Raw genomic sequence first — 27,049 nt, 5'->3', positions numbered from 1 at the left:
GTCAGTTGCGCCCCAGCGAGCGGAAGTACAGCACTTTCGACCGGGAGCTGCTTGGGCTCTACCTCGCCATCAGACACTTTCGTTCCCTGTTGGAAGGTCGACACTTCACCGCTTTTGTCGACCACAAGCCGCTGACTTTCGCCATGGCCAAGGTGGCTGAGCCGTGGTTCGCCGGCAGCAACGTCATCTGTCCTACATTTCGGAGTTCACGGATTTACAGCACGCTGCCGGTATGGACAACCAGGTGGCGGACTGCCTGTCAGAGAGGACCTCGACTACAGGGCTGAAAATAGAGGATGTGGATTTTAGCGATGCCGGCACCACGCTCTTGTCTGACGTCTCCACGGACAGTCCTTGGCCAATCATTCCCACGGGATGGAGACGACAAGTTTTTGATGCCATTCATGGTCTCTCCCACCCAGGTTTGAAGGCGTCACAGAGATTGGTTGCAGCTAAGTTTGTTTGGCACGGCCTCAAGAAGGACGTAGAGCCACACAGAGCCTCGGAGTGAAACTCCACCACACGACCGCATATCAACCACAGGCTTACGGACTCTGTGAGTGATTTCATAGGTCGATGAAGGCTGCTCTTCGTGCCACCCTCAAAGACAGTAACTGGGTCGACAAGCTCCCGTGGGTACTGCTTGGCATCAGGGCTGCACCAAAGGAAGACCTAAAGTCCTCCTCCGCAGAGCTTGTTTATGGCCAGCCGCTGCGGGTTCCAGGGGATTTCGTCCCTGGCACCAGCGTTTATTGGTCTGCCACTCTCCAGCGGTCCAAGCTACTGGACAATGCAAGGCTTTTCGCACCTGTCCCCACTTCCCGTCACGGCCTCCCTCAGTCACACATCCCCGCTGGGCTTCGGACGGCTGACCACGTTTTCATTCGCCATGACGCCCACAGGGGACCGCTATGCCCACCCTACGAGGGCCCGTTCCGGGTTTTGGAGACGGGGGACAAACATTTTGTGGTGGACATGGACAGAAAACCGGAGCGACTCTCCATTGACCGCCTCAAGCCGGCTCACTTGGACGTGGCCAGGCCCATTGAATTGGCCCAGCCCCACGACGCGGATGACCTCCAGCTCTGCCCCCGCCCCCTGCTCCCCTCCCTCCCGGGACTCCCACACTCCATGCCCCACATCCGTGTCATGGCGGAACACCTGCCGCAGTTGTGGCTCCTCGACCTCCTGTACGACACAGCCGTTGTGGCCGGTTAATACGCCCGCCTCCATGATGACTGTTTTGTTTTTGTTTTCTTCTGTTGGTGAATTCTGGGGGGACGTGTGTAGTGGGTGTAACATATCATAATTCACCTATGTTGTTAAGTGTTGTTCTATACACTGTTGTAGGTATATCGTTCACTGTCTTGGTTGTTCAGGGATCGCTGTCCCTTTAAATGTTACGAACGTCTCATGACGTAGAGCACCATGCGGGATTGTTTTCTACTTGCAGTGCTTTTTGTCTCCCTGTTTTTCTTACGAAATAAACGAGTCACGCATTCGTGTGCTCAACGTAAGAAATTGTCTTTTTCCGTTTAATGCAATTTCCACAGTAGTTCAAAACATGACACAGCTTTTACTTCTTCGCCACCTAGAGTTTGTTATGTACGATCATTCAAAAACGCCATGTTATTTCCCATATACATTTGACCGAGGGAACTGGGAACTTCAGAGGCGGGACATATTCTTCAGAGGTCTATGATAAAGCAAAGCCCCCTTCAGGATCAACACAAGGTGTTATTTGCGGAAAGTATTCAAATAATTTGTATTATTACTATTACATTTTTAGTCAAACTTGTACGTACAGAAGAGGATCAGGGCCATATGTTTATATTTCAGAGTTTAAATCAGAATTCTGAGTTTATAATCAGAACTATTTTTATGATGACTTTAATCTCAGTATTCTGAGATTAACCTCAGAATTCTGACATTAGAATCAGAACTCCAAAAAAAAATCACATGTGGCCGTAATCCTCTTCCGTAACAAAGAAAACATCCAAGTAAAAGAAAACAAGTACGTTTGTTTGATTCAGTTAGCCTATTAACTTAACTTGTTCAATTATAGGCACATTTTAGTGTCATGTTGCAAGATAGGGTCAGATACGTTGTCTTTAAATGGAAGTCCAACTCATCAGCCGTGTCCAGGCCAGGGAAATATAGTTGGCCATATCAGCTAGGTTTCAAACATTTAATAGAAAGTAATTTGAACATAAATTGGAAAATTGAATGTAACAAAGTAGGATCTCAATGTTTTAATATTTAGTACAGCTACAACCTGTCTGCCACCTTGCCGCACCTCATTTGGTTACAAAACGCAGTCCTTACATGTTCCATTGGGGGCGGTGTTTGACTAGATCCCAAATTGCAGCAGGCCTCGACGTCCCTCTCCCCCTCTCAACGCTGCCCACCCTATTACTTGCGAATAAGCTAAATTTGCCATTCCTTCCATGGATATTGACAACTTGAACGAATTAATCGATATGTCAAACAAACGAGTGTAAATCACATGAAAAACGTCAGAGAGTCACCTGAGGGTCAGAAACGTTTTCGACGAGGGAGATTATTACGTGTGTGCGTATGTGTGTGTGCTTTTGTGTTGAGCGAGTATTATAAAGGCATTCGCTCTTAATTCACGATTTTAATGACACTTGATAGGCCTAGTGGTAAAGGGTGGAATACGAGCCGTTCCTCAGACATCGAAGGAGTATAACTGTGTGGTCGCCTCTCCCCGCAGCGCGGCTCAGCTGGTATCCTGTCCTGCAACGCACGTCCCCATGGCTGACATTTCCCTCGCCAACACGACAATCTAAATCCCAACCAGCCCCCCCGAAGCCGAAAACTGGCATTAAGTGATTCGTTTTGTCGGGTCAGACATGTGTTTCTGTGTTTGACGTCCGGATTGGTTTCCTTCAAACCAAATGCCATTACTTAACTGCAGTACCGTGGCCCACGCTGCGTTTCATAAACCAGGGAGACGGTGGAAAACCAGCGCTGGGGGAGGCGTTGATCTCATTGCCTTGGTGGATATCTATGATATACCTATATGACAGCCTGCAGAACGTTTTCAGAGTACGAGAGCAGAACACGGGGACTCAGTGGTGCGCTGCTTTGTGAACTTGTGATCGAGCATACGCATTAACACTGTGTGGCCTGCTGCCGTGCAGACAGGAGGAGTCCATTTTGGAGGAGCGGGTGAGAAGAGACCAGACTAACTCCACAAGCAACATATAAGAAAAGGGGAAACAAAAAAAAACGTTTTCCGGGTACCTTTTAAGTTTCAATGCTTTTACATACGGGGTGTTTTAATGTAACTCATTTAGGCCGCGTGTTTGGCCACAACGCACTCTGGTGATGCCATTTGTGGGCACAAGTTTTGCGTCTCTGAAGTATAGGTGATAGCAGCCTATTTCAGGAGAGGATAATTGCTATAATATACAAGGGGGCGGGTCATTTCCACAGGGCTGCATGTGGTCATATGGCGCGGGGGTGGGGGGACGACGACTGTCATCTCTGTTTGGTGTTTGAATACCTCTCCAGAACCTATGGCGGGAAGCCCTTGGAGGGGGGGGCAGCCGCGGTGACGATTGGCTGTCCGCACAGTCACAATTTGGAGCAGGCGGGGGGCTCACAGGGGCAGGTCCGTCGGCAGGATCTATCTATCTATTTAATTAAATGATGATTATGCCGTGTGCGTTCAGGATGGGACGTGATAAAGTTGTAGTGATGATGCTCACGCGTCTCGCAGCCATGCGTCGTTGTTAGTGGAGTGGTCAACACTTCGGCTGTTTTATAGGGGCCGCTGGACTGGGCTACGGAGCAAGTAGAGAGAGAGAGAGAGGGGGGGGGGGGGGGTGGACGTGAACCGGGATCCAGGCCTAGTAGTATTGCCGCCGGGATTCTCCGCATCCGCTTTCAAAAAATGGGGAATTATCCCATTTAAATGCAGAAACGGATTGTTTAACAGTGGCTTTTGCGGTGGGTGTTCATGGAATGGTAAGATTCTCGCGGCAGATCGGTGTCACCGGTGTCTGATCCGTGATTTTGTTTAATGACCGTACGTCCGTCGGAGGGAAGCGTGTGTGTGTGGGTGTGTGTTTGTGTGTGTGTGCGCGCACGTCAGTGTGTATGTGCAGATGAACTCGGCGGGTGTCATTCATGCATGTTCGTGCTATGCTGGGTCCTGTTCGGCGGGTGGCGGATGACATGTAGCACGGGGTTGGTGGACGGGCGCCGACATGACATGCCATTTTGATCTGGATCCCAATAACACAGACGAGCGGGTTTAGGTTCATCCGTTGCCTATCGAGTTAACCCTTCGCTGCCGATGGCCAGGTTTGGCGTGTTAGCAGAGTGTGTATGTAACGTTGTTGCATGACGTGACGCACTGGCCATATGCACACCGAACGACTCCATTCCCCCTTCCGGGCGGCGTTGCTGTGCGGACGGGTTGCGAGTTGACTGCCGTGAGGTAACCACCTGGCCGTCCTGTGTTTACACTCGACCATTACTGGAACGTGCGATCAACAGCAGCGACACCCGTTATAGTGGAAACGTCCCTTTCATGGCCACTGACCACTTACAACCAGACCGGTTTAAAATTGTGTTTGATAACTTTTAACGTTTTTCATTGTGATTAGTAGTTGTACTAATATGCTCACTGTTGATAATGGCTGCGTGATCAAGTCTGAGGCGTTCTGTTTTGATGGCGTCTTGAATGTCTAATGTGGTGGGAAACTGAAAGTAGGCCAACGCAACACGTGTCTTGTTTACATGTTATTTTTCAGGAAGAAGCAAGGATAGCAGAATGACAGGGCCATGTGCGTTGCCCTGGAGACAGGCCCTACATCCCAGCTGCCCTTTGACCTCTGGCCGAGACTCCCGCCCCTACTTCCAGGCTGCTCTTCACGTCATGGCTGCGGTCTGACCATGTCAGCCAGCGGGTCGTCCTTCCAGCACCCGTCGCTCTACGGGCTCACCAAAACTCCCAATTCCCCCCACTTGTCGCCTTTGCCGCCCTCCTCCTCCACCTCCTCATACAGCTCGTTGCGGCGGCTGCAGAGACTGACCACCACCGCCGCCGCCAGCAGCAGCAGACCCCAGCCAGCCCGGTCTGGGAGGGCCCCGGGGGGCCAGAGGGAGGGAAGCGGCGAGTGGGAGTGGGAAGGAAGGGGCGGCGAGAAGGAGAGCCACCGAGAGAATGCCGTCGAGGGGGACGGTTCAAGCGGGGAGAACGGCGGCGTGGGTGATGAGCCTCACAAACAGCACAGCATGGCCGGGCGAGCGAGCCGGGAGCAGAGTGACTCTAGCGACTCTGGCCCACCCAGCCCGGCCTTCTCCCTCAACAGTAACAGCCCCTTCGCCAACGGCCTCCTCCATTTTGAGTCGTCCTTGTTCGAGGACGACGACGTCAACCAGGACATCGACGACATCGACGACGGCGGTGATGGTTTTGACGAAGGCCAAGGGGCCGAGGCGCGCGGGCGTTCCCCTGGTCCGACAGGGGAGCAAGGACGGCTGAACAAAATGGCCGTTCCAGAGTCCAATCCCAGGGTTCCGTGTGCCGATTCCGGGGGCGCCCCGGAAGCTCTGAAGCCAGCGGTGCCGCTGGGCAAGGTGGTGACCCGCTCCCAGCGCTCGGGCCAGCGCCGGAGGTACTGGGAGGAGTCGGAGAGCGAGTGGGAGAGTGACAGCGAGTTCTTTGGGTTTGAGAGTACCACCGTTGAGAATCCAATGGCAAGTGGTTGTTTCAGCCTACTATGATGATGAGGAGGATGGTGTTTATGTTCGTGTCGTGCCACACCAAGTTGCCCATCACACAGGATTACAAGACACAGATATAAGTATACAAAGAGTGTAGTACATACGCAATCACAATACAATACGATACTATGAGCGTCGTGCCCTTTTGTTTACTTCCAGGACACTGTGTCCTGGAAGAACCCTGGAAGTACACACACACATACAGACTCAGAGTGTCTGTATGTGTGTGTGTACTTCCACATACTAATCCCTATTATGGAGTATGCTTCAATCCTATGTTTTGTTCTTTATAAACGTTCCAACCAGTAGTCTAGTCTGGTAGGCTCTTTATGTGTGTAATACAGATTAGTTTACTCAATAAAAGGCGTCTAGCATGTCACTACAATGTTTTAGTACAAATCAAATCACTTTTCCGGAAATGGAAACCCGCTCTGTAACAAATAGTTTATAGATGCTTACTGCTCATAGTTGGCAAATATTTGGTGACCTTTCACTGTTTCGGATTATAAATTGAAAGCGTTCTTGGCTGCAAGCAAATTTAAGCCATCATCTTATTATTATTGCCATTATTGTTGCCAATAAAGATAATCCCTAGACAGTGAGCGGTGTCAGGGTAAACTAGGTAGTTGATTTTTTTTAACATATGTTTACCCTACAACAATAAGAATAAAAGACCGTTATTATGACATATTTGTCTTAATCATCCTATGAAGCAGAATAATGCTATGGAATCTTTTTTTTCTTCTTCACTTGCATATATTTAGTATTCACTGAAATTCAATGTTTTTTAGGATTTAGAACTTTTGGAAAGTGCCCATTTTGTGCTGATTACCGGTGGATTGACGATGGATTTCCTGCCCACATTTTTCACAGCCCTGCAGTCCAAAGAAGAAATCGGTCCCCCCCTTAAAGTTCTTGGAGGGTGAGGTTATTTGGGCCAAGTTCAACCGAAGACCTTGGTGGCCTTCTCAGGTGGTCATGGACCCCACCGTCGGAATCTATCACAGGGTCAAAGGTAGGCCATCTCAGGTCTGACCCGTACGCCAAAATGTGTGGATCTAATTTTGTGAAACCATCTTAAATCAATGTTCAGTTTGATCCTGTGTGCTCATCGACCGAGCATGATACAATCGACACATTGGTCATTTATTCAAGTTCGCCCAATGTATAAGTATTTCACCGGAAGATTGTTTTGGTTCGCGAGAAAACACTTGAATATTCAAAAGACCTTTTGGCTCCGTCAGTGGTTCTGAACTCAGCCAATGGGCTGAATCCTGATTGACATCCCTGCTGTTTGTCCAGCAGTAGAATTGAACTGTGTGTGTGTGTGTGTGTGTGTGTGTGTGTTTGTTGTTGCAGAGCCCAGTGATCGTCCCTGTCGACTGTACTACGTGAGGACCTTTGGGAAACCAGTGGAGCATGCCTGGGTGGAAGGAAGAGCCACTCATTCATTCAACGGTGGCTTTGAATTCGAACAGCTCCCCCTATTGAGGCGGAGGGGCAGGCAAAGGGAAAATAACTACAAATATTCTGTGAGTGCTATTTATACATAACTTATACATAATTCATGCACTGCAATGCACATTTTATTACCATGCATAGAACATATGGTTTTATTCATCATTCACTCTTTGTCATTATTATATCATTATTTATTAGTCCAATTATTTGCATTGAATCTGATTGATTCTTACTGACGATTAGATGTTGTTAACTTGTAAATGTTACCTGGCAAAAGAAATGTGTTAACCTTTGATTCATACAACTGATATTCACATAAGTTTCATGTGCTTACAGATTGCCAAGCGATACCAGGAGGCCTGGAAGTTCAGTGTGACTGAAGCAGAGGTTTCTTTCCAGGAAATGTCCAGAAGGGCCTCCTCCCTGAGAGACGATGCCTTTCATGACGTCTCCACATCTGAAACAAAAAGTACAGTCCAATCGACTCCTGCTCCAGCTTCGTCTAAACCGTGTCACATGGCCGATGGATCTGACTTCTGCCCGGGCAAAACAAAGAAGCCAAGCATTTTAAGAAAGTCTTCTGTTAAAAATAAAACCAGAAGTTCTACCACCTGCACCGGTAGTAACGACTCCAGAAACCCCCGCGGTAACCAGGAGCCGTCAGATCGAGTGGCCGGCGAATGCCCTTACTCCGACCTTGAATCTGTCCCCAAGATTTTATGTCCCAAAGCACTTGAGCGCCAGTCCAAACCAGTTCAGTCTGTGCCTTTAGTTACCCAGGCTCTTTCTTCTTCGGTTGTCAAGGAAGTTACCAAACAGCCCGAGATTCACAGAGGCCTTTGGTTCAGCAAAGCTGGAAAAGACAGACGACCAAAAACTACAAGTCCCATACCTGATCGCACTCTCTTCGGTAAACTGCCCTGTAAGAAGAAGGTCCAATCTGTAGTCAGTAAAAGGACGCACGTCAATGGTGTCAACCACACTGTGACTGGGGTGGCAACTTCCCAGCAATCATTACAAGACAAAAATAAGACAGGCCTGTGCGCAGAAACTGGAATGCCTTCGGACCATTCAGGGCATTCAAATAAGCCTGTAGAATTGATCCCTCCCAAAAGTCTGAGTGATAATTGTATTATGACCGAAAAGCTCACAAATCAATGGAAGGACAAACAAAAAAAGAAATCAGCTGCCCAATCTCAAAAGACCAAGCTTGATAGTGTATGCACCACTAAGCCGTTGGATCACCTTACCTCTAAAAAATGTATCCCAGGCAGCAACATAAAGGACTGTCTCAAAGACCCATCAGACCATTCCGAGGCTGAACATAGACCATCCTCTAATGAAACTACTGACGATTCAGAAAAACCTGAAACCATTGGCAGTAAAAGGGCCCATATAATTGGCAAATTAGCTAAACAAACGCATACTGTAGAAAATAATAGGTCGAAAGTTATGGATTTATCGGAAAGTCCTTCAGTTCAGTCACCAAGCTTAGAGGAGCAAAATGTTTCAACCTCTAGTGCCATTCAGTTGGTCAATCCGGCACAAAATGATTTCAGCGATAACAGCACCCAGCAGCAATTAGAAAGTAGCGATTCAATTTCTAAATTTGGGTCAGAGGAGTCCAAGGAAATTACTGGTTTAGAATCCAAAAGCACATCGGTTAATAATTTGGCTTGCATGGGTGGGACTGTCAAACCTTTTCACAAAACGCGATGGTCTCAAGAGAGCAGTTTGCAATTACCAAGTAAGACTAATCAATCAAAAGGCCCGGAAGTAAAATGGATGTCCATGATCAATACCAAAAGTAAAACAAGCAAACCCACTGACCAATTAAACATCGCAGAACTTAAAAAAATTAATGCCGTTCATGGACTCAATGGCGTGACATCCCAGCCTTCTCCACAGCAAGCGGAATCGTCTGCCGAAGTTGTGCAAGCATCTGCTGCAGCAACAGAACCATGTTCAATGGATGTAAGTGAACCTCCAGAAGAACCACTGTCACTTCAAGACGGATCCAAAGAGACTCCAAACGAATCACCGAACACGTTCGACGAGCAGCCCGCGCACCTGCCAGCCAGCAACCGCCTGATGACCAGAGCTCTGAAAGCGCTGCAGGAAACGGAACGACTAAAGCGGGAAAAAGCTCTGAAGGAACTCCATTGGAAGAAGAGTTCAAAGCAGTGTCAAAAAACGGATGGAAACGAACGGAGAAGTTCAGACTCTTCCTCGTCCACAACGGGGGCCAAGCAAGGCGTCTGCACAAAGCTGAGGTCCACGAAGACGAGGCCTCGGAGCGGGCCTTCCTCCAGCTGCAGCGCTCTCTCGTCCTGCGAGAGTTTTCCCGACCCAAATGACGTGCAAGTTGAGGTCAAGAGTGAGGATGAAGACTTCCCCGTGTCCCCCACCCCGCCCATGGACTTCATCCCCCTGACAGCGAAGGTAAAAACAAAGAAGGAAAACTGTTCCTCTGACACATCCTCCTCTTCCTCTTCTTCAACTATAGCGTCCTTTTCCTTCCTGAATCAGATTAAAAACATAAAGGAGGTGTCCTTGCAGTCAGTGACCAACGAGAGTGACGGTAAGCCGGTTTCGTTCAAACCCGACACAAACTACAAGTTCAGTACTTTTCTCATGCTGCTGAAAGATTTGCACGACACCAGGGACCGGGACGGGGCCCCGCTGGAGCTGGACATCGGCCCTGCAAGTTCCCACGTGAAGCAGGAGCCCTCGGTGATCCCCGGGTCGTCCGGAGAAGCTCCTCATCAAGGAACGACCAGTGCCTGCGGAGCTTGGCTCGTCGCAGACGAAGCTAAGACCTCGCAGAAGGACGATGTGACGAACGGGAGGAGACCCGGCCAACCCTCCAAAGGCTCCGGTGGGAGGAAGAGAACCGCCAACTTTGCGAGGAGAAAGAAAGCGCGGGCTCCTTGTAGTCTGGCGAGCTCGGGCCCTGGGTTCCGCGGGCAGGAGCTCTCGTCCTGTGGTGACTCGCGTAGCGGGGACGTGCTGGTCCAGACGGAGGGAGGGAAGGGTGGCGTCGTGGTGAAAGAGGGGTGTGGAGCAGTGAAGGAGGGGGAGAGTCGGACCACTGTGCCTTTGGAAGAGAGAGTGTCGGACGCTGCCCGGTCCTCCCCACCGAAGACTAGTTTGCAGCCCCCTAAGGATCTCCATGTGGAGGGCGCAACGCTAAACAATAACTCGTGGGACGGCAGTGGAGGAGGCCAGGAGACTTCCACAGGTAAGGGGTTATGGGGTCATGGAATCAATGTAAATTAACAAAGATTTCTGGAGCTATGATTTTGTACGAGGTTTTAACATGTCAACAAATGTCTCTTTACACTGCAGCTTCGATAAGGCCAAATAATCAGCTCATTTGTCCGGCATTTATGAATAAATATATCCCATGTTCAGGATTTTAGATTGAGTGCCAGTAATACCTTGACGGCGGATATTCATTGACCTTGCTGTTGCAAGTTTAGTTTCAAATGATGGCCTGTAAAGAATTTAGATCAAATGTAACGTCCAAAAAATGTTAACTATTCATGAAGCAGGAACCCTGCCCAGAGCAATTACACTTGACTTCTCCTGCTTGTCTTCCTCAGTACAAAAACGGATCAGAAAACCAAGCAAAAGGCTCATCGAATGGAACGAGGATTACGATCAGATTTTCTCTACGAGGAAGAAGACCAAAAAACCTCCCCAGCCAGGGGGAAAGGTAATCCATTGCTCAGCTGTATTGCTCTAAAATAGCCATCAGTAGCTGCTTATGTAATGCCATGCCCAGCCACCTTTCTGTGTATAGAGTGTGCCATTAAAGGAGCAAGATGTAACAAGCCCCTCCCAGTGAGTAGGTGGGAGACTATCTACCAGTGCTCTGTCCAGTCTAACTGGTATTGGCTGGCCAGAATTTCTTATATGTAGAATATATTAGTAATAGAATTTGGTTTTATTGATGACAGATACATCACAGTCAATCAGCATTGACTACAGATATGTCCATGATATTTAGGTACACGCTTGTTTAAATGCGACACATTGCAATTTAAAAATGCAATAAAAGTTGTTTTATTTTGTTGTTGCAGAGCCCTCCACACATCAGCAGCCAATCGGAGCCACCAGCGCTATTGGACGACAGCGGGATTGGCGGCACTTCTCAGGCAATACTTCCTGAAGTCCAGACTCCGCCCCCTGAGGAGATTCCGCCAGCACAGCTAGAAGTTCTCGTGCCTGAAGTCTCGCCGCCTCAAGAGGCCCCAGTCCTTTCCATTGATACCCTGACCCCTCCCCCTGACGCTGACACTATCCAGGCAACCGACAGTTCCATCACAGATGAAGGTGGGTTAAAGGGATTTTGTCTGGGTTACTGTATTCAAACTGTAAAGTATGCTGTCAAATACAGTGGGTGATTCTACCCTCAAATCGTGAAGTTCCCTTTAACAACTCAAAGAGTGCTATTCAGACTTCTCGATGGAAAACGTATTCAGCCATGGACTCCGTTCTGGCCGGTTCTATTCACAGGTAGTGTTTCACTGTTGAAGAGCAAGAGGAAGAGGAAACCCACTCAGAGGATTCTACAATACTGCCTCGAAGCTGAGGCTTCAATCGGCCCCAAAAAGAAGGTAGAGAACGCCTTCATCTAGATGGTGGTGGTGCTGGTGGTGGTGGTGGTTGGGGTGGTGGTGGTGGTTGGGGTGGTGGTGGTGGTTGTTGGGGTTGGGGTGGTGGTTGTTGGGTTTGGGGTTGGGGTGGTGGTGGTTGTTGGGGTTGGGGTGGTGGTGGTGGTTGGGGTTTACTCAACTCATTATCTTTGGGCAAATTGAGTTAAACAACTGTTGTTGTCAATTAGACCCACCAACGCAACAAATTGGTGTGCAGCAAAAACATTGCAAAATATTTCTGAACTGTACACGCTCACACACACACACACACACACACACACACACACACACACACACACACACACACACACACACACACACACACACACACACACATACACACACACTCTCACACACACACATTCACACTTTAAAAATATGTTTTGTTGGAGCAGGAACAGCAGGTTCTGATTGAAGCCATGTGTTGTGTATCGATGTGTGTCTCATTGCAGGTCAAGTCTTTGAGGCATATCCCACCAAATCCTGCTCCTTCTGGTAAATCAACCATATTCAAATGTATTAACCCCAACATGTGGACTAAACCAACCTGAACATATGCACGTTCCCTTATGCTGATGTGGAATAATAGTATGCATGCATAAGTGTGACCTGTTGTTAAAGCACAGTCATTTCCGTCGCTCTCCAGCCCACTGAGCCAACTTCCCTAACGCAACGGTTTTGTTCCTCCCAGACTGCGGGGGTCCCTCGTCAGAGTCTGTCGAGCGTCAGTCAGTGATGTCCAGCGAGGTCAGAAGTGACCCCTCACCGCTGACCGCCAAGGCCCCGGCCAGCGCCGCCGCTCCTTCTCCGACCCCTCCCGCCGTCTCCGCTCCACCCCCTGTCGCCCCCCCGTTGTCTCCGACGCCAGAGGAGGCGTCCGACTGTGCCCTCCCCACCCCCCTGCCGGACGGCCCCCACACACCCGATGATGAAGACGAGGGTGGAAAGGACTGCCTCGGCTTTGAGGTCAGCCGTTTTGTTTGTGACGCAGCTTTGGTGATGGTGCCTCGTGTTTTACGTTGGCATTGCTTCATCTAATATCCGCACGGCAAATAAGATAGGGTTCAGACGCTGAATCGCGTACGGCGGGCCAACTAGACTAGTACGGAACTGCGTTCGGTGTTTGTCAGCATTTACATGTCACTGAACAACCGGACCGTTTTGTTGGCTAGTGCAATGATGACTAACTGCAACCAATGTCCTCCCTATATCCTGTCCAAAATAGTCCCAATGTGGGCTTAATCGTCCGTGTTTCCCATGGCAGGGTGTTCAGGGGGAGGAGCCCTGTGTGGACGGCAGCAATCCCTCCTGTAAGGAAGACTCTCTGCTGTGTGACGAGCAGCTGTTCCCCACCAGGAAGCTCATAGGAGACCGAGGAGGCCCCGCCTCCATGAAGGAGAACATATGTCAGGTGAGTCCCTGAGGGACCTGCCTTAACCAACACCTTCCCACCTAAACAAAGACCCCCAACAAAGGACAAGCGGTCCGCTTTAAGGCACGGAGAAGGTGTGCGTGTCCCATTGAGGATGTAAAGCGGTGGTTTCCAGCAGAAGCCCTGCGTTACATTGCCCGTGGCGGTTGTCGCGCTCCGGTGACAGAGGACATTGTGGAGTAATCCCACACTAACGTCAAAGTGCCGTCGCAGCACTAACGGGAAACATGAAACAACGATGACCATGGTACAGGTCCACTGTCTGCCCAGTGAGCCGGTGGTTCTGCGTTTGGTGCCCCGCTCTGTGAGATGTAGGTCGGCAGGGACCGGCTGGTTCCGCTGGTACCACCTCGGACCATGTGGCCGCAGACCGAATGGTGCGGGGACGATGTCCCCGGTCTTGAACCTGCGGTTGTGTTCCAGGTGTGTGAGAAGTCTGGGGAGCTGCTGCTCTGCGAGGGACACTGCTGCGGAGCCTTTCACCTGGCCTGCATCTCGCTGGCCCAGGCCCCCAAGGGGAAGTTCATCTGCCCAGAGTGCAAATCAGGTACGGAGTCACTGTATGCACGTCGGTGGCAGCTTTGCTGATTGGGCCAGCGAGGCACAATGGTTGTGTGCTTGGCTTGAATGTGTACTTACATGTATTAGCTTTTTACGACACAATTATGATCAAAACAAATGATTGAATGAGTTTTGGAATGGAACATACCAAACTTTACTTTTGCATTAGATAATAGCAATGTAGTTGTATTGATAGAGTGATGAGTATTTCTATTCTATTATATTATTGTACCTTAAGGCTGCTGCCCCAGAGGGAACTTTTGTATGACTTATACATCTATATATGACTATATGTCTTCCAGATCAGTCTTGCCTTCGGTGGGGTCTGTGGTCCACACTAGGGGACTGGGAACACGCAGGGTTCTACACAGGAAGACTACTGTCTGATTATCCGAACCTTCTCTGAAAACATGCCAGATCTTGCGGGAACACGTCCAATCGCGTAGACCCTAATGAGGTCCGCGAGGGATATTTGTCTAATAGCTGCTGGATTTATCGACTCCTGTCTAATGAACGGCGCTGTTAATATCTGCGAAAACGCCTCAAGCCTCGTTTCAAGCCAGCGTTTTCGCAGGTTAGACAGAAGGATTTGTTGCTCCGGTAGGTAGTCAAGCAGCAGTTTAAGCCACGTCACGCTTTACGTGTGAGCGTTTTAATCCAGATATCGGAGTCATCCATGCAACCCCCCCCCCACCACCACACTGCAAAACAATCATAGCCCACTTCAGCCCCATTCACCCCCCAAAAACCCTAAATACCACGGGTTTGCCGCCAAGTAGGTAGGAGCCTTTAGTCAAAAAGGGAAAGGTAAAGGAGGGCGTCCCGCTGGCTCACCAGGTAAAGCGCGTACCATTAAGGCTCAGCCCTGATCGCAGCGACCCGGGTTAGAATCACGCCCTTGGTCCTTTGCTGCATGTTCTCCCCCCTCTATCTCCCATACCGTCCTGTCTATCGCACTCAATAAAAATGCAAAAAAAAAAAAATCGTACAAAAAAAAAAGTGAAAGCTCTCGATGTTGCTGTAACCCCACCGTCCCCTGCCTCGGCTCTTAACGCGAGGCGGTCCACCCCTCTGTCGCAGGGCTCCACACCTGCTTCGTGTGCCGGAAGCGCGGCGAGGAGACACGACGCTGCATGATCCCCGTGTGCGGCAAGTTCTACCACGGCGAGTGCGCCGCCGGCCACGCGCCCACGGTGCCCGTCAACCGGGGCTTCCGCTGCTCGCTCCACGTCTGCCTGACCTGCTTCCTGGCCAACCCCAGCAACCCGGCCGGCTCCAAAGGTACGTCTCCCCCCCCAGCCCCCCTCCCCCCAGGGGCCCTCCTGGACCTGTGACGGGAGAGCTCTGCTTATTTAGGTGAGGGCTGCATGCAGCGCTCAACTATTGTTCTTCATGAGTTTAATTCGTTCTTTCTTTCTTTCTTTCTTTCTTTCTTTCTTTCTTTCTTTCTTTCTTTCTTTCTTTCTTTCTTTCTTATTCTCTACAAACTTTGGGACCTATCTCCTTCCTCAATTTTTCACCTAAAGACTCCATTCAAATTTTAAAATATTCTGAATAGCTTGGAATCGCGCACTTCTTTTCAGATTTTTTAAATATTTTAGACTTTTTAAGATATTCTACTTTTAAAATATTATCATTTTTTTAACATGGGAGTCAATGGGAGGACGACTGAGCCATCCTCTAGAACTTCAACTGTTTTAAGACATAACTAAATCAATTTTAAACCGTTTACCTTCGTTCAAATCATTTTACAAATCAACACACTTGTATCTTCAATAATATCTAAACGGAATTTCAATATCATTTCAACTTTCTTCAGAATCACAGCTTTAGTTTCAAACCGTCATATTCTACAGTTGGGCCCATTAAAGCCGTCTGCCATTCTGACACTTAAATTACTGAAGTCATCGTATATCGGTCACATTTCAACTTTTAACTTTCAACTTTATTCAGAATAACAGTTTTAGTTTTATACCGGCTTCGCTTTCAGTTGGTCTCATTGATTAACGTTGACGCTGGAGCATGAGGACATTCAGCAGTGTTGCCAGATTGAGTGTTTTTCCCCGTCAGATTGGGCTACTTTTGGAGGACGTTCAGGCAGTGTTGCCAGATAGGGCTGTTTTTCCTGCTCTATTGGGCTACTTTTAATCACACACCGGCTCGCTATTCTCTTAAAGACACACACACACACACACACACACACACACACACACACACACACACACACACACACACACACACACACACACACACACACACCAGCAGTGCAGGGCAATTCATTTGACCTTTTACATTTCTGCATTTTTAGCAATGCTTTGCACTTTTCATTCAGCTGTCACTTTATTTGTTTCCAACTATTTACATTTTCTTAAATGGTGTGCATGTTTACATTGTTTACTCCATTTAGACCTTTGAACTTCTGTTCAAATCCCTTCACTTGATTTAAGCCATTTAATGTTTCTTTACGTCTTGATCTATGTGGCTTTATTAAAAAATATTTTCTGCAGGAAATGCATTTTCTAGTTTTGCCTGGCGCATCACATTTGGCTCCTGGTGCTGCCGGTTAGATGTTGTCGAGTTGATGATTTACTTTACTTTTTAGTTTCATTTTGCAATTTGAGTCCATTTGTGAAGTAGCACCCCATGCACAGCTTATCCTCTCAGCCAACGGGTCTAGAGAACAGGGTGCTGTAAAAGCATTTACTTCCTGGGCTTTGAATGTTTTCTTTCTCTTCTTAGTAGCACTTTGGGAGTGGGAACACACACACACACACACACACACACACACACACACACACACACACACACACACACACACACACACACACACACACACACACACACACACACACACACACACACACGCGCGCACAGACAGACAGACAGACAGACAGCTGTGTGTCTGCCTACTTTTATGTGTTTGTCAATTCAGTTTCAATGGGTGTCATCTGTTATCCCCAAGGTCTCTTGAAGCCTAACGTGTGTCTGTGTCTGTGTCTGTGTCCGCTCTGTTTGACTGTGTGTGTGTGTGTGTGTGTGTGTGTGTGTGTGTGTGCGTGCGTGTGCTCGTGCCAGGCCGTCTGATGCGCTGCGTGCGCTGTCCCGTGGCCTACCACGCCACGGACGTGTGCCTGGCAGCGGGCTGCGTGGTCCTGTCCAACAACAGCATCGTCTGTCCCAACCACTTCAGCGCGCGCCGCGGCGTCAAGAACCACGAGCACGTCAACGTCAGCTGGTGCTTCGTCTGCACCGAGGGTACGCCCGCTACCCCCGCCGCGGCGCGGTCTGGTCCGATGTTGACCCACGCTTAGTGAATAGATGTTTGGTTTGAATACCAGTTTATTCCAGAATAGATTTTCTTAGCATATTTTGCCTTGAGTTTGTGTCTTGTAAAATCTTTGAGTCAAGTGAACATATGGATAATGTATATGGGTAATATAATTAAATAATAATTTATTAATATATTATATTATATTAACATATTCATTTAAAATATCAAATTAATTAAGATAAATTATAAAGTAATGAATTATCATTTTAGTTTAATAATAACTAATAAAAATATGTCTTATTAGTTATTTTCATTAGTTATTATTTTTATTTACATTTCGAAATGGTTCTAACTCAACTGCACTTGTGCCTCCTGTGCTCCAGGGGGCAGTCTGTTATGTTGCGAGTCCTGCCCCGCCGCTTTCCACCGGGAGTGTCTGAACATCGACATGCCCAAAGGAAGCTGGTACTGCAATGACTGCCGGGCGGGAAAGAAGCCCCACTACAAGGACCTCCTGTGGGTCAAAGTGGGCCGCTACAGGTCAGAACGGCACGCTGAGAGACGTGGCCCTCTGTTTAGAGTGGAGACTGAGATGTCTTAAGATACGATTTAGCAGAGGCTTCATTAGGAAAAAATGTAAAAATAGTTCAAATACTGCTAATCAACATAATACGTTTTCCCTGAACTATGGCCATATTGACTTAACCAAACAAGAAGTCTGCGTATCATAAAGCATTCAGCAATACACACCCAATAAAACTATTTGATAATTGATGCACGTGGAAAGTTAAATTATTGATCTCTGCCTTTGCTGTCTGGCACTCTGCCTTAAAGGCAGAGGGTTGGATTCCCCAGTGAGGTGGTTGTGGTAGTATTGGTCAAGACAGACATATGACAGGCACGCGTAGGAGTGTTGATGGTGAAATCCCAAGTAAACGCTACATCAGCGCCTCTAAATGGTAAATGGACTACATTTATATAGTGCTTTTAGAACCAGTGGCCACTCAAAGCACTTTACAATATTGCCGAACATTCACCCATTCATGCACACATTCACACAGCAACGGTGGTGTTAACCATGCAAGGCGACAGGCAGCTCGCCGGGAGCAGTAAGGGTGAGGTGTCTTGCTCAGGGACACCTCGACACTATAGCTAGGAGGAGCCGGGGATCAAACTAGCAGCCTTTCGGTTACCAGCTAACTCGCTCTACCTCCTGAGCCACATACCGCCCTGCACTAGCTGACCCGGCGGGTAGGCCAGGTCCACTAGGATGATAAGGGAGTCATCCTAATTCTTACATAAGAAAAATACATGAAGAGCAGAAAATCGATTCAGCCATTTCTATTGTTCTCTTGTATATAATAATCATTTGCATAAGGATGATGCTCCGAACATTTCTCTCAGACATACCCTGCCGTTCAAAAGTTTGGGGTCATCCAGACTATGTCATGTTTTCCATGATAACACACACTTTTATTCAAACCGTTTTCAGCTGTGCTAACATAATTGCACAAGGGTTTTGTAATCATCAATAAGCCTTTTAACACGATGAGCTAAACAATGTACCATTAGAACACAGGAGTGACGGTTGCTGGAAACTGGCCTCTGTACACCTATGTAGATATTCCATAAAATATCCATCGAAAAAAGAAAAGAAAAAGTGCATTTCATTAAAAAAATAAGGACATCTTCAAGTGACCACAGACTTTTGAACGGTAGTGTATGTTCGGAGCGACATTAATAACACAACGACTCACACTGACCATAGTCTTCCTCTCCCTCGTCGTCTTCCTCCCCTGGGCGGTCGTGGGGTACAGGTGGTGGCCGGCGGAGGTGAGCCACCCCAAGAGCATCCCGGAGAACATCCAGCGCATGAAGCACGAGGTGGGCGAGTTCCCCGTGCACTTCTTCGGCTCCAACGACTACCTGTGGACCTACCAGGCGCGCGTCTTCCCCTACATGGACGTGGATGCCAACAGCAAGGAGCGCATGGGCAAGGGCGTGGACGGCGTCTACAAGAAAGGTGTGCGTGTGTGTGTGTGTGTGTGTGTGTCTGTCTAAAGTTGACATACCACCAGGTGTGAGTGTGATTAGCCGGTACAAGCCGTTTTGATGATCGGCCTCTGATATCACAAGTGGGCGTGTCCACTTAGATGTACGACGGCTAGATGAGCAACGTTTGCTTCAGTCCAATGGGTAGGCTGGTAGACTGATCTATTCTGCATGCATCTAGGCGGACACGCCCACTTGTAATCTCAGAAGAGGCCGATTATCAAAACGGCTTGTAACGGCTAATCACACTCACACCTGGTGGTATGATATGTCACCTTTTCATCATTTTGATCCTCCCTGTTTCACACCAGACATTGTACCTTCTGTTCACAAATAAGTTATCAGCTATTTATTTATACGTTTCACATTTTTGGATTGTTTTTACTGTAAACATATCTTTGCATCAACATTAGCTGTATACCTGGTGTCCCCTGAACGCCGGGTCTAATGTCCCACCGGTGTTGCCGTCGCTCTCCTCTCTCCAGCGCTGGAGGAGGCGGCCGTTCGGTTCCGAGAGCTGCAGGCTGAGCTGGAGCTCCGGCAGCTCCAGGAAGACCGCAGGAACAACAGGAAACCGCCGCCGTTCAAACTCATCAAGGTCAGCAAGGACCGCCTGGCTTCGCTGGGGGGAGGGGGGGGGGTGATAGTCTCAAGGCCTCAATCAAGAGATTTAGGAGAGGGGACTCACTTTTGGCCCCGCTTAAGTATTCACCTTGTCCTGTGTGTTAATACACAGTTTACCCAGAGTTGGAGTCATCCAAGCACTGTTGTCAATGGGAGTTGGAGTCATGGTAACACTGTTGTCAATGGGAGTTGGAGTCATGGTAACACTGTTGTCAATGGGAGTTGGAGTCATGGTAACACTGTTGTCAATGGGAGTTGGAGTCATGGTAACACAGTTGTCAATGGGAGTTGGAGTCATGGTAACACTGTTGTCAATGGGAGTTGGAGTCATGGTAACACTGTTGTCAATGGGAGTTGGAGTCATGGTAACACTGTTGTCAATGGGAGTTGGAGTCATGGTAACACTGTTGTCAATGGGAGTTGGAGTCATGGTAACACTGTTGTCAATGGGAGTTGGAGTCATGGTAACACTGTTGTCAATGGGAGTTGGAGTCATGGTAACACTGTAGCCAATGTGAGCTACAGTGTTCCTGAATGAGTTGCCAAAATGAACACTGCCCTTCCTCCCCCTATGGCATTAGGTGAACCGGCCAATAGGAAAGGTGCAAATAATCGTGGCCGACCTGTCGGAGATCCCGAGGTGCAACTGCAAGGCGTCGGACGAGAGCCCGTGCGGGACCGACTCGGAGTGCATCAACCGCATGCTGCTGTACGAGTGCCACCCCCAGGTAAACACCCCCTCTGCTCACACAGACTGTGGGAGAGTCGCCGGTCACTGCAATCCAGAGGCACAGAGCAGCTATACACGCAGAGCCCCCTGGTTTCAATCAGTTCAGATGGACACTTTGAGGGCCTTTGGCTTCAACTGCTGCGGGTCTCAAGGTGTGTATATAGTATATGCACCGTGGTTATTGGTTAAATGTTATTTATTTATTGATTTATTTGAGGTTGATTTGAGTAGGGACAGACACAGAAACATAGATTCAATTCAATTGTATTGGTATATCCCTTAAACACCATTACAGCCTCAAAGGGCTCAACAGGCCAAATATTTATGACACCCCCCTGACCCGAGCCCCCAAGAGGGCAAGAAGAATCTCCCTGAATCAGCGAGGAAGAAATCTCGAGGAGGAACGTCAGAGTGGGGCATCCCTCCTTCCAGGGATGGTCATAGATAAGCTTGAGACAGTCATCTGATGTTTGCATCGTAGTGTTTTTAGCCAAAGCTTATTTACGACAATGTACGGCAAGAAGGTCCTTGGTTTGGGACCCATCCCCTCGGGTTGGGTCCCACTGTGTGTACACAAGGCCTGTGTGTACACTGTGTGTACACACACAGTGTGTGTGTACACAAGTGTGTGTGTTCTCCCTGTGATCACGTGGGTATCCTCCGGAGAGCTCTGGTTTCCTCCCACACCAACAGAACGTCCATGCCAGGCTAATACTCCTGCCGGTGCCCTTGACCTAGGCACTAGGCAGTAGACCAGGAGTTTGTCCCTGGGCGCCCTACTGTGGCTGCCCACTGCTCCCAGTGCTCCCAGTGATGGGTTAAATGCATGGATCTCTTGTTGTACAGGACTTCTACTGCAATGACAACCAAAGAACCGTCTTGATACGTGGCCTTGTCTTGCTCCAGGTGTGCCCTGCAGGGGAACGCTGTCTGAACCAGGCCTTCCTGAAGCGCCAGTACAGCAAGGTGGAGATCTTCAGGACGCTGTCCCGCGGCTGGGGCCTCCGATGTGGCCACATCATCAAGAAGGTAGGGGGTGGCTCTCTGCTAGCGCTGCTACCGCTCCTGATGCCAACACCACTCATGCCAACACTACTGATGCTAACACTTCTGATGCTAACACTGCTAATGCTAACGCGACTCATGCCAACACTGTTAACGTAAACAGTACTGCTGCTTACACTGCTAATGCTAACACTACTTAGGAAAACACTGCTAATGCTAACACTGCTTAGGACAACGTTGCTTATGCTAATGCTAACACTGCTAATGCTTACACTACAACTGCTAACTCTACTAATGATAATATTAATATTTATTTATTAAGCTATTAATTAATGCTAATGAAACTGTAAACACTATAAATTATACAATTTATATGAATAACTGCATAATAAATTATATGAAAATATTAATGATGGTACAAATATTACCCATTATATTACACCCAGTATATATATATACTGTGTGAAATGGTAATACAACTGCGAGAGATCATCACCCTCTCAGGGCAGCACACATGTCCTTGAATCCTCTCCGCATTCACAAATGACCAAAGCACATGTCTATAACAGACTTGGAACGCTTGCTGTCTTCCCAGGGCGACTTTGTGAGCGAGTATGTCGGGGAGGTGATCGACGAGGAGGAATGCAGATCCAGGATCAGACATGCCCAGGAGAACGACATCTGCAACTTCTACATGCTGACTCTGGACAAGGTGAAGCTCAGCCACACACAGACACACACACACAAACAAACACACACATTACGGACAAACTCTTCCTCAAAGCTGATCGAAGAGGCTTGGAGGTTGCCGACGCTATATTTTGTTTTCTTTCGGTATTTCCCTGATGCAATGGTACTGTTGCTTTGTGTATCCTACTTATTCAGGGTTTTACTTTGCCATCACCCGATCCGTGTATATCTGTCTGTGTGATTTTGTCATGCCGAATCGAACTCGAGTCACAGGAAGCCGAAGAGATCACCGAATGTCTTAACTACGAGCATACCAAACGAGAAATGTCTGACTTGTTCCTCCTCCGCATCCTCTGTGCCCTCCTCTGGGTTGCGGGTTCCAGGACCGGGTCATCGATGCCGGGCCCAAGGGCAACGAGGCGCGCTTCATGAACCACAGCTGCCAGCCCAACTGCGAGACCCAGAAGTGGACGGTGGGCGGGGACACACGCGTGGGGCTGTTCGCCCTCGTCGACATCCCCGCCGGTAAACAGGCCAATCAGTCCTCTTGTTTGTTTGAACACGTGTTACCATGGTGATGGATGGTGATGGGCTGTTAGTGAGGCACAAACAAGTCAGTTATTATTGCATGTAGATACAAGAATGATTTCATTGATTGTACTTCTAATAGAAAAAAGTTATTTATCATTTTGGTGTTAAAGAGAACATTTAAAATAAATAAAAACATGACTAGCATTTGTAACGTCTGAATTTAACGCCTGAACGTTAAATTAAGTCTTTCATTTAACGTCAGAACTATGTGACTGTTGGGAGACAGAAAAACATCACCACCTGCTGTTTTGTGTTTGTGTTCCAGGCATCGAGCTGACCTTCAACTACAACCTTGAGTGTTTGGGCAACGGGAAGACGGTGTGTAAATGTGGAGCCGCCAACTGCAGTGGCTTCCTGGGGGTCCGACCCAAGGTAAGGGGGGAGAGAGAGAGAGACGAGGCTTATCCTGCCCCTACAGCCAGCTTTGTCAGCCAATTATTTGTATTTGCATATAAGCACAAACCCAGAGGTACAACTGATGACTAGAACACAAATAAAAGACTTGATTTGAACGATTTTTACTTCCTAAACCTGGAATTGCACCGATGGGAAAACCAACAGTAAAGTATTATGCTGCGTTCATGAGAGTGGAAATTTTGAGTCGAAGAAATTCCGAATTGAATGCAATGAATAAAAAAAAGATCTCCCTGCCCAGAACAACCCCCGGACAGACGACAAGGGCCGCAGGATGAAGAAGAACCAGGCCAAGAGGAAGAGCCAAGCCGTGTTGACCAAGGAGCGCGAGGACGAGTGCTTCAGCTGTGGGGACGGGGGCCAGATGGTGTCCTGCAAGAGAGCGGGCTGCCCTAAGGTCTACCACGCCGACTGCCTCAACCTTACCAAGAGGCCCGCAGGTTGGAGACCAGACTCACTCCTTTATGACCATATCGCCATCACCTCTGTTAGGACATTTGTCCCCAGGAGACCTCTAGGAAAACTTGACAACGCAACCTTTCGGGGAATAAACCTCTACATTTACATTTACGGCCTTTAGCAGACGCTTTTATCCAAAGCCACTTACAATAAGCACATTTGTCATAAGAAGGTGAAAAAAAAAAAGTATCGCCGTCGGTACAGTAAGGATGTTCATGTTCAACGTCTCTCCAATCGTTTTGAACTAATCTGTCCTGTGTGTCTGTGTGTGTGTGTGTGTGTTTCTGCGTGTGTGTGTGTGTCTGTGTGCGCGCGCGTCGGCGTTCCTCCGCGACCTGCGCACGTCTCCCAGGCCGCTGGGAGTGCCCGTGGCACCAGTGCGACATCTGCACCAAGGAGGCGGCCTCGTTCTGCGAGATGTGCCCCAGCTCTTACTGCGCCCAGCACCGCGACGGCCTGCTCTTCATCTCCAAGCTGGACGGCAAGCTGTGCTGCAGCGAGCACGACCCGTGCGGACCCGACCCGCTGGAGCCCGGGGAGATCCGGGAGTACTTGGCCGACGCCCCTCCGCTGGCGGTGCCCGGGACGGCCCCCGCCGGCCCCGGGGCCTCCAACCCTGCCGCCGGTGCCGTTAGGGGCCCCTCGCCGCCGGCCCCGCCCCCGGCGGCGAGGCCCTGCAGCCCGCCCGCGCTGCTCTCCGTCCCGCAGTACTCGCCCATCTCCTCGTACGAGGAGGAGAGGGACGTGGCGGAGGAGGAGCTCTTGGAGGAGGAGGGGGGGGAGGAGGTGGAGGGAGGAGGAGGAGGAGGAGGAGACGGACAGAACAGGAATGTTCAAGCGGAGCCTGGAGGAGAGTTTGAGTATCTTGATATCAGTGAGGAGGAAGAGGAGGAGGAGGAGGAGGAGGAAGAAGAGTGATATTGCAAAGCAATGTCTTCCTAGGTACTGCGCTGGATCTAAATGCGGACCTATCACAGCCCACGCGAGAATTGCCTGCGATGGCGGTGAACCTAGGAGCATTTCCGTGGGAGGGGGGTAACAGACATGAATAACTAAGAGCAGAACACTAGTCGGGGGACCATTCTTGCGTCGCGTGTGACACAGTCTGCCTAACGAGATAGTGGATCTGTTGAGGACTTTGTGCTTGGGGAGGGGTGGGTTGGGGTGGGCAGGGACCATGAACTGAGCTTGTTGGTGACTTTGCACACACTGACGTCGTTTGCACCTTGATATGGAGGAAGAGAGGACGGATAAGAAAGATGTGTATCTAATATTTCACACCTGGACTCATGGAAATCGTTAGACATCATAGCTCCATTTTTAGTTTTATCGCGCGTGCGTGCGTGTGCGTGTGTGTGCGTGTGAGTGAATCAAAGAAGCTGTCTTGTCACTTTCTGGATTGTCCTGGTGTTTGCTGTCAATGATTTTGGTGACATTCATTCAGAGGGCAAGGCCACTTGTGCAATTGGATTGTGTCTTTTCAACGTGGATCACGATGACTTCTCCATTGCCATGCAGACCCAGCATGGTCCGTGCTATGTAGACACTACGTAGCTGCTGTTCATTTGGAGTCCTTGTTAGCAGATGGGAGCGTGGGGTCTGCAGAGTGCAGCGCTGGTTGGCTAGCCATAGTGAATGCAGCAGCTGTTGCGTGGACGTGTGTGTGTGTGTGTGTGTGTATGTGTGTCTGTCTGTGTGTGTGTGTGTGTGTGTGCGTGTGTGTGTGTGAAAGTATTGTTATGCTCCTTTCTAGACTTTAGCGCTGATGACCCCTAAACCTGCTGCTATGCACAATAGCTATCTCCCCACATGCCCCACAGGCAGATCAATGGACCATGTCTGACCAACACGCTAGGCTCAGCTACCATAGCACTTACTTCTCCTTCTCCCATTTTATCGCCCACCTACCCTATCCTGTCACCCAAACGACACCATGGCAACCTAAAGCTTAGCTACAGAAACAGGTGTTGTGCCTCCGGGTGTGTGAATATTTACCTTGAGTGTCATCGTAGTGACATTACCCTAACATTTTAAAATGGACATTCAACCGTGTGCTTGTGCGATTTCAAACGGCCGCCAAATGAATTGGTATTCTGTTGATTTATTTAAGTGTAAAAGAGCATTCAAATTTGTAGAGACGCCTCCCTTGTACACATTAGGAAGATAATGCTGATGTTTCATCCCCATCGTTTTCTTGTGCCCCCCGTTGGTTTTCTTGGACAGCAATCCATCCCTGTTTTAATCTTTCTACAATGAGGAAAATATGACACCCTTTCAACCACTTCCACCTGGCACTGCTGACGTTAGCCATTAGCTTTAGCCTACCGCTCCCATTGTTTCATGCACACCCCGGTCAGTGTCCATCAGAGACACTAAACATTTAAAACAGTATATCTTGTATAATATAGACGTATTATCTCTAATTTGCCTTAATTCTAATCTAACATTATAGTATTGTTTATAATGAGATTGTTATTATTGAAGCCGCATATTCAAGAAATATGTAGAGCACTTAATGGTGACGACTTAAGTTGTAAATCTATTGGATTGGCCATTGAAAAATACAATTGTTGCAGTGGATCACATTTGGTTTTGTTTGTTTGTTTACAAGAGGCATGCTGTTGTATTTGAGAGTCTGAATACATTCTTGATATTTATTTCCCCAGCGAGTGTCTAATGGGCTGATTTCTATAGGACTGCTCACAGGAGAGAACGGGAGACATAATATAAATAATAATTTTTGTCTCTGTAACCAGTCCAGTTGTCTGTTTGGGTCAGGGACATTTCACTGCTGTGACTCTGGGCTGTCGTGCTAAAATGGTCAATGTGTTTGGTCTCCATGAAGCATAGATTTGTCTTTTTGGTTTATTTGTTATCTTTTATTTTCCCTTGACTGGTCAGTGTTGTGACTGAGTGAGCCAGCTTGTATTAATCCAATTATTGTACTTTGTTTTATGAAGATGAAATGGAAAACCCAGTGTCTGGGCTCTTTGACCGAACAGTGTTCCACTCACCGTTTTAGTAAAGTGTAACGGAAGTTAATGACTAAATGATGGAATTCCTTTCTGGTGTCTGGTGAATCACAAATCCATCATGAATGAATAAGGAACTAGAGATAAACACAGTAGAGGTACATTTCTTTATTTCGTTTGACCTACTTCTCAATTAAAAAAATACCCCATGATAAAAGTCATGGTTTCTCAATCCCAACAAACAGTAATCGGTTGAGTCAGTTGGTGGCATTAGTTTCGATGAACACCTTGAAGAGTTTAGTGAACATTTATTGCAAGAAAAAATGCATATGAAAATAATGCGCATTATGTTCGCTTGGATTAGAC

General features: G+C 48.3%; 1 protein-coding gene across 1 annotated transcript; it reads left to right on the top strand.

The window, feature by feature from the left end:
* Positions 1-4,358: 4,358 nt before the first annotated feature.
* On the top strand, positions 4,359-24,629 carry nsd1b (nuclear receptor binding SET domain protein 1b; the record flags this gene model as incomplete). The annotated part of the gene is made up of 24 exons (XM_079739003.1): positions 4,359-4,468; positions 4,785-5,733; positions 6,634-6,775; positions 7,120-7,292; positions 7,558-10,462; positions 10,827-10,939; positions 11,307-11,559; positions 11,743-11,843; positions 12,335-12,377; positions 12,574-12,848; positions 13,147-13,293; positions 13,738-13,861; positions 14,956-15,156; positions 16,951-17,130; positions 17,530-17,686; positions 18,964-19,169; positions 19,684-19,796; positions 20,404-20,550; positions 21,459-21,581; positions 22,153-22,269; positions 22,631-22,772; positions 23,104-23,210; positions 23,494-23,692; positions 24,064-24,629. The coding sequence occupies exons 2-24, from the start codon at positions 4,816-4,818 to the stop codon at positions 24,627-24,629; spliced, it is 7,452 nt and encodes a 2,483-aa protein (XP_079595129.1). The 5' UTR covers positions 4,359-4,468; positions 4,785-4,815.
* Positions 24,630-27,049: the final 2,420 nt, after the last annotated feature.

The sequence above is a fragment of the Pollachius pollachius genome (genome assembly GCF_949987615.1).
Source record: "Pollachius pollachius genome assembly, chromosome: 6".
Classification (NCBI taxonomy): domain Eukaryota; kingdom Metazoa; phylum Chordata; class Actinopteri; order Gadiformes; family Gadidae; genus Pollachius; species Pollachius pollachius.
The sequence above is the reverse complement of the archived record's forward strand: the minus strand, read 5'-3'. Positions and strand labels throughout refer to the sequence as shown.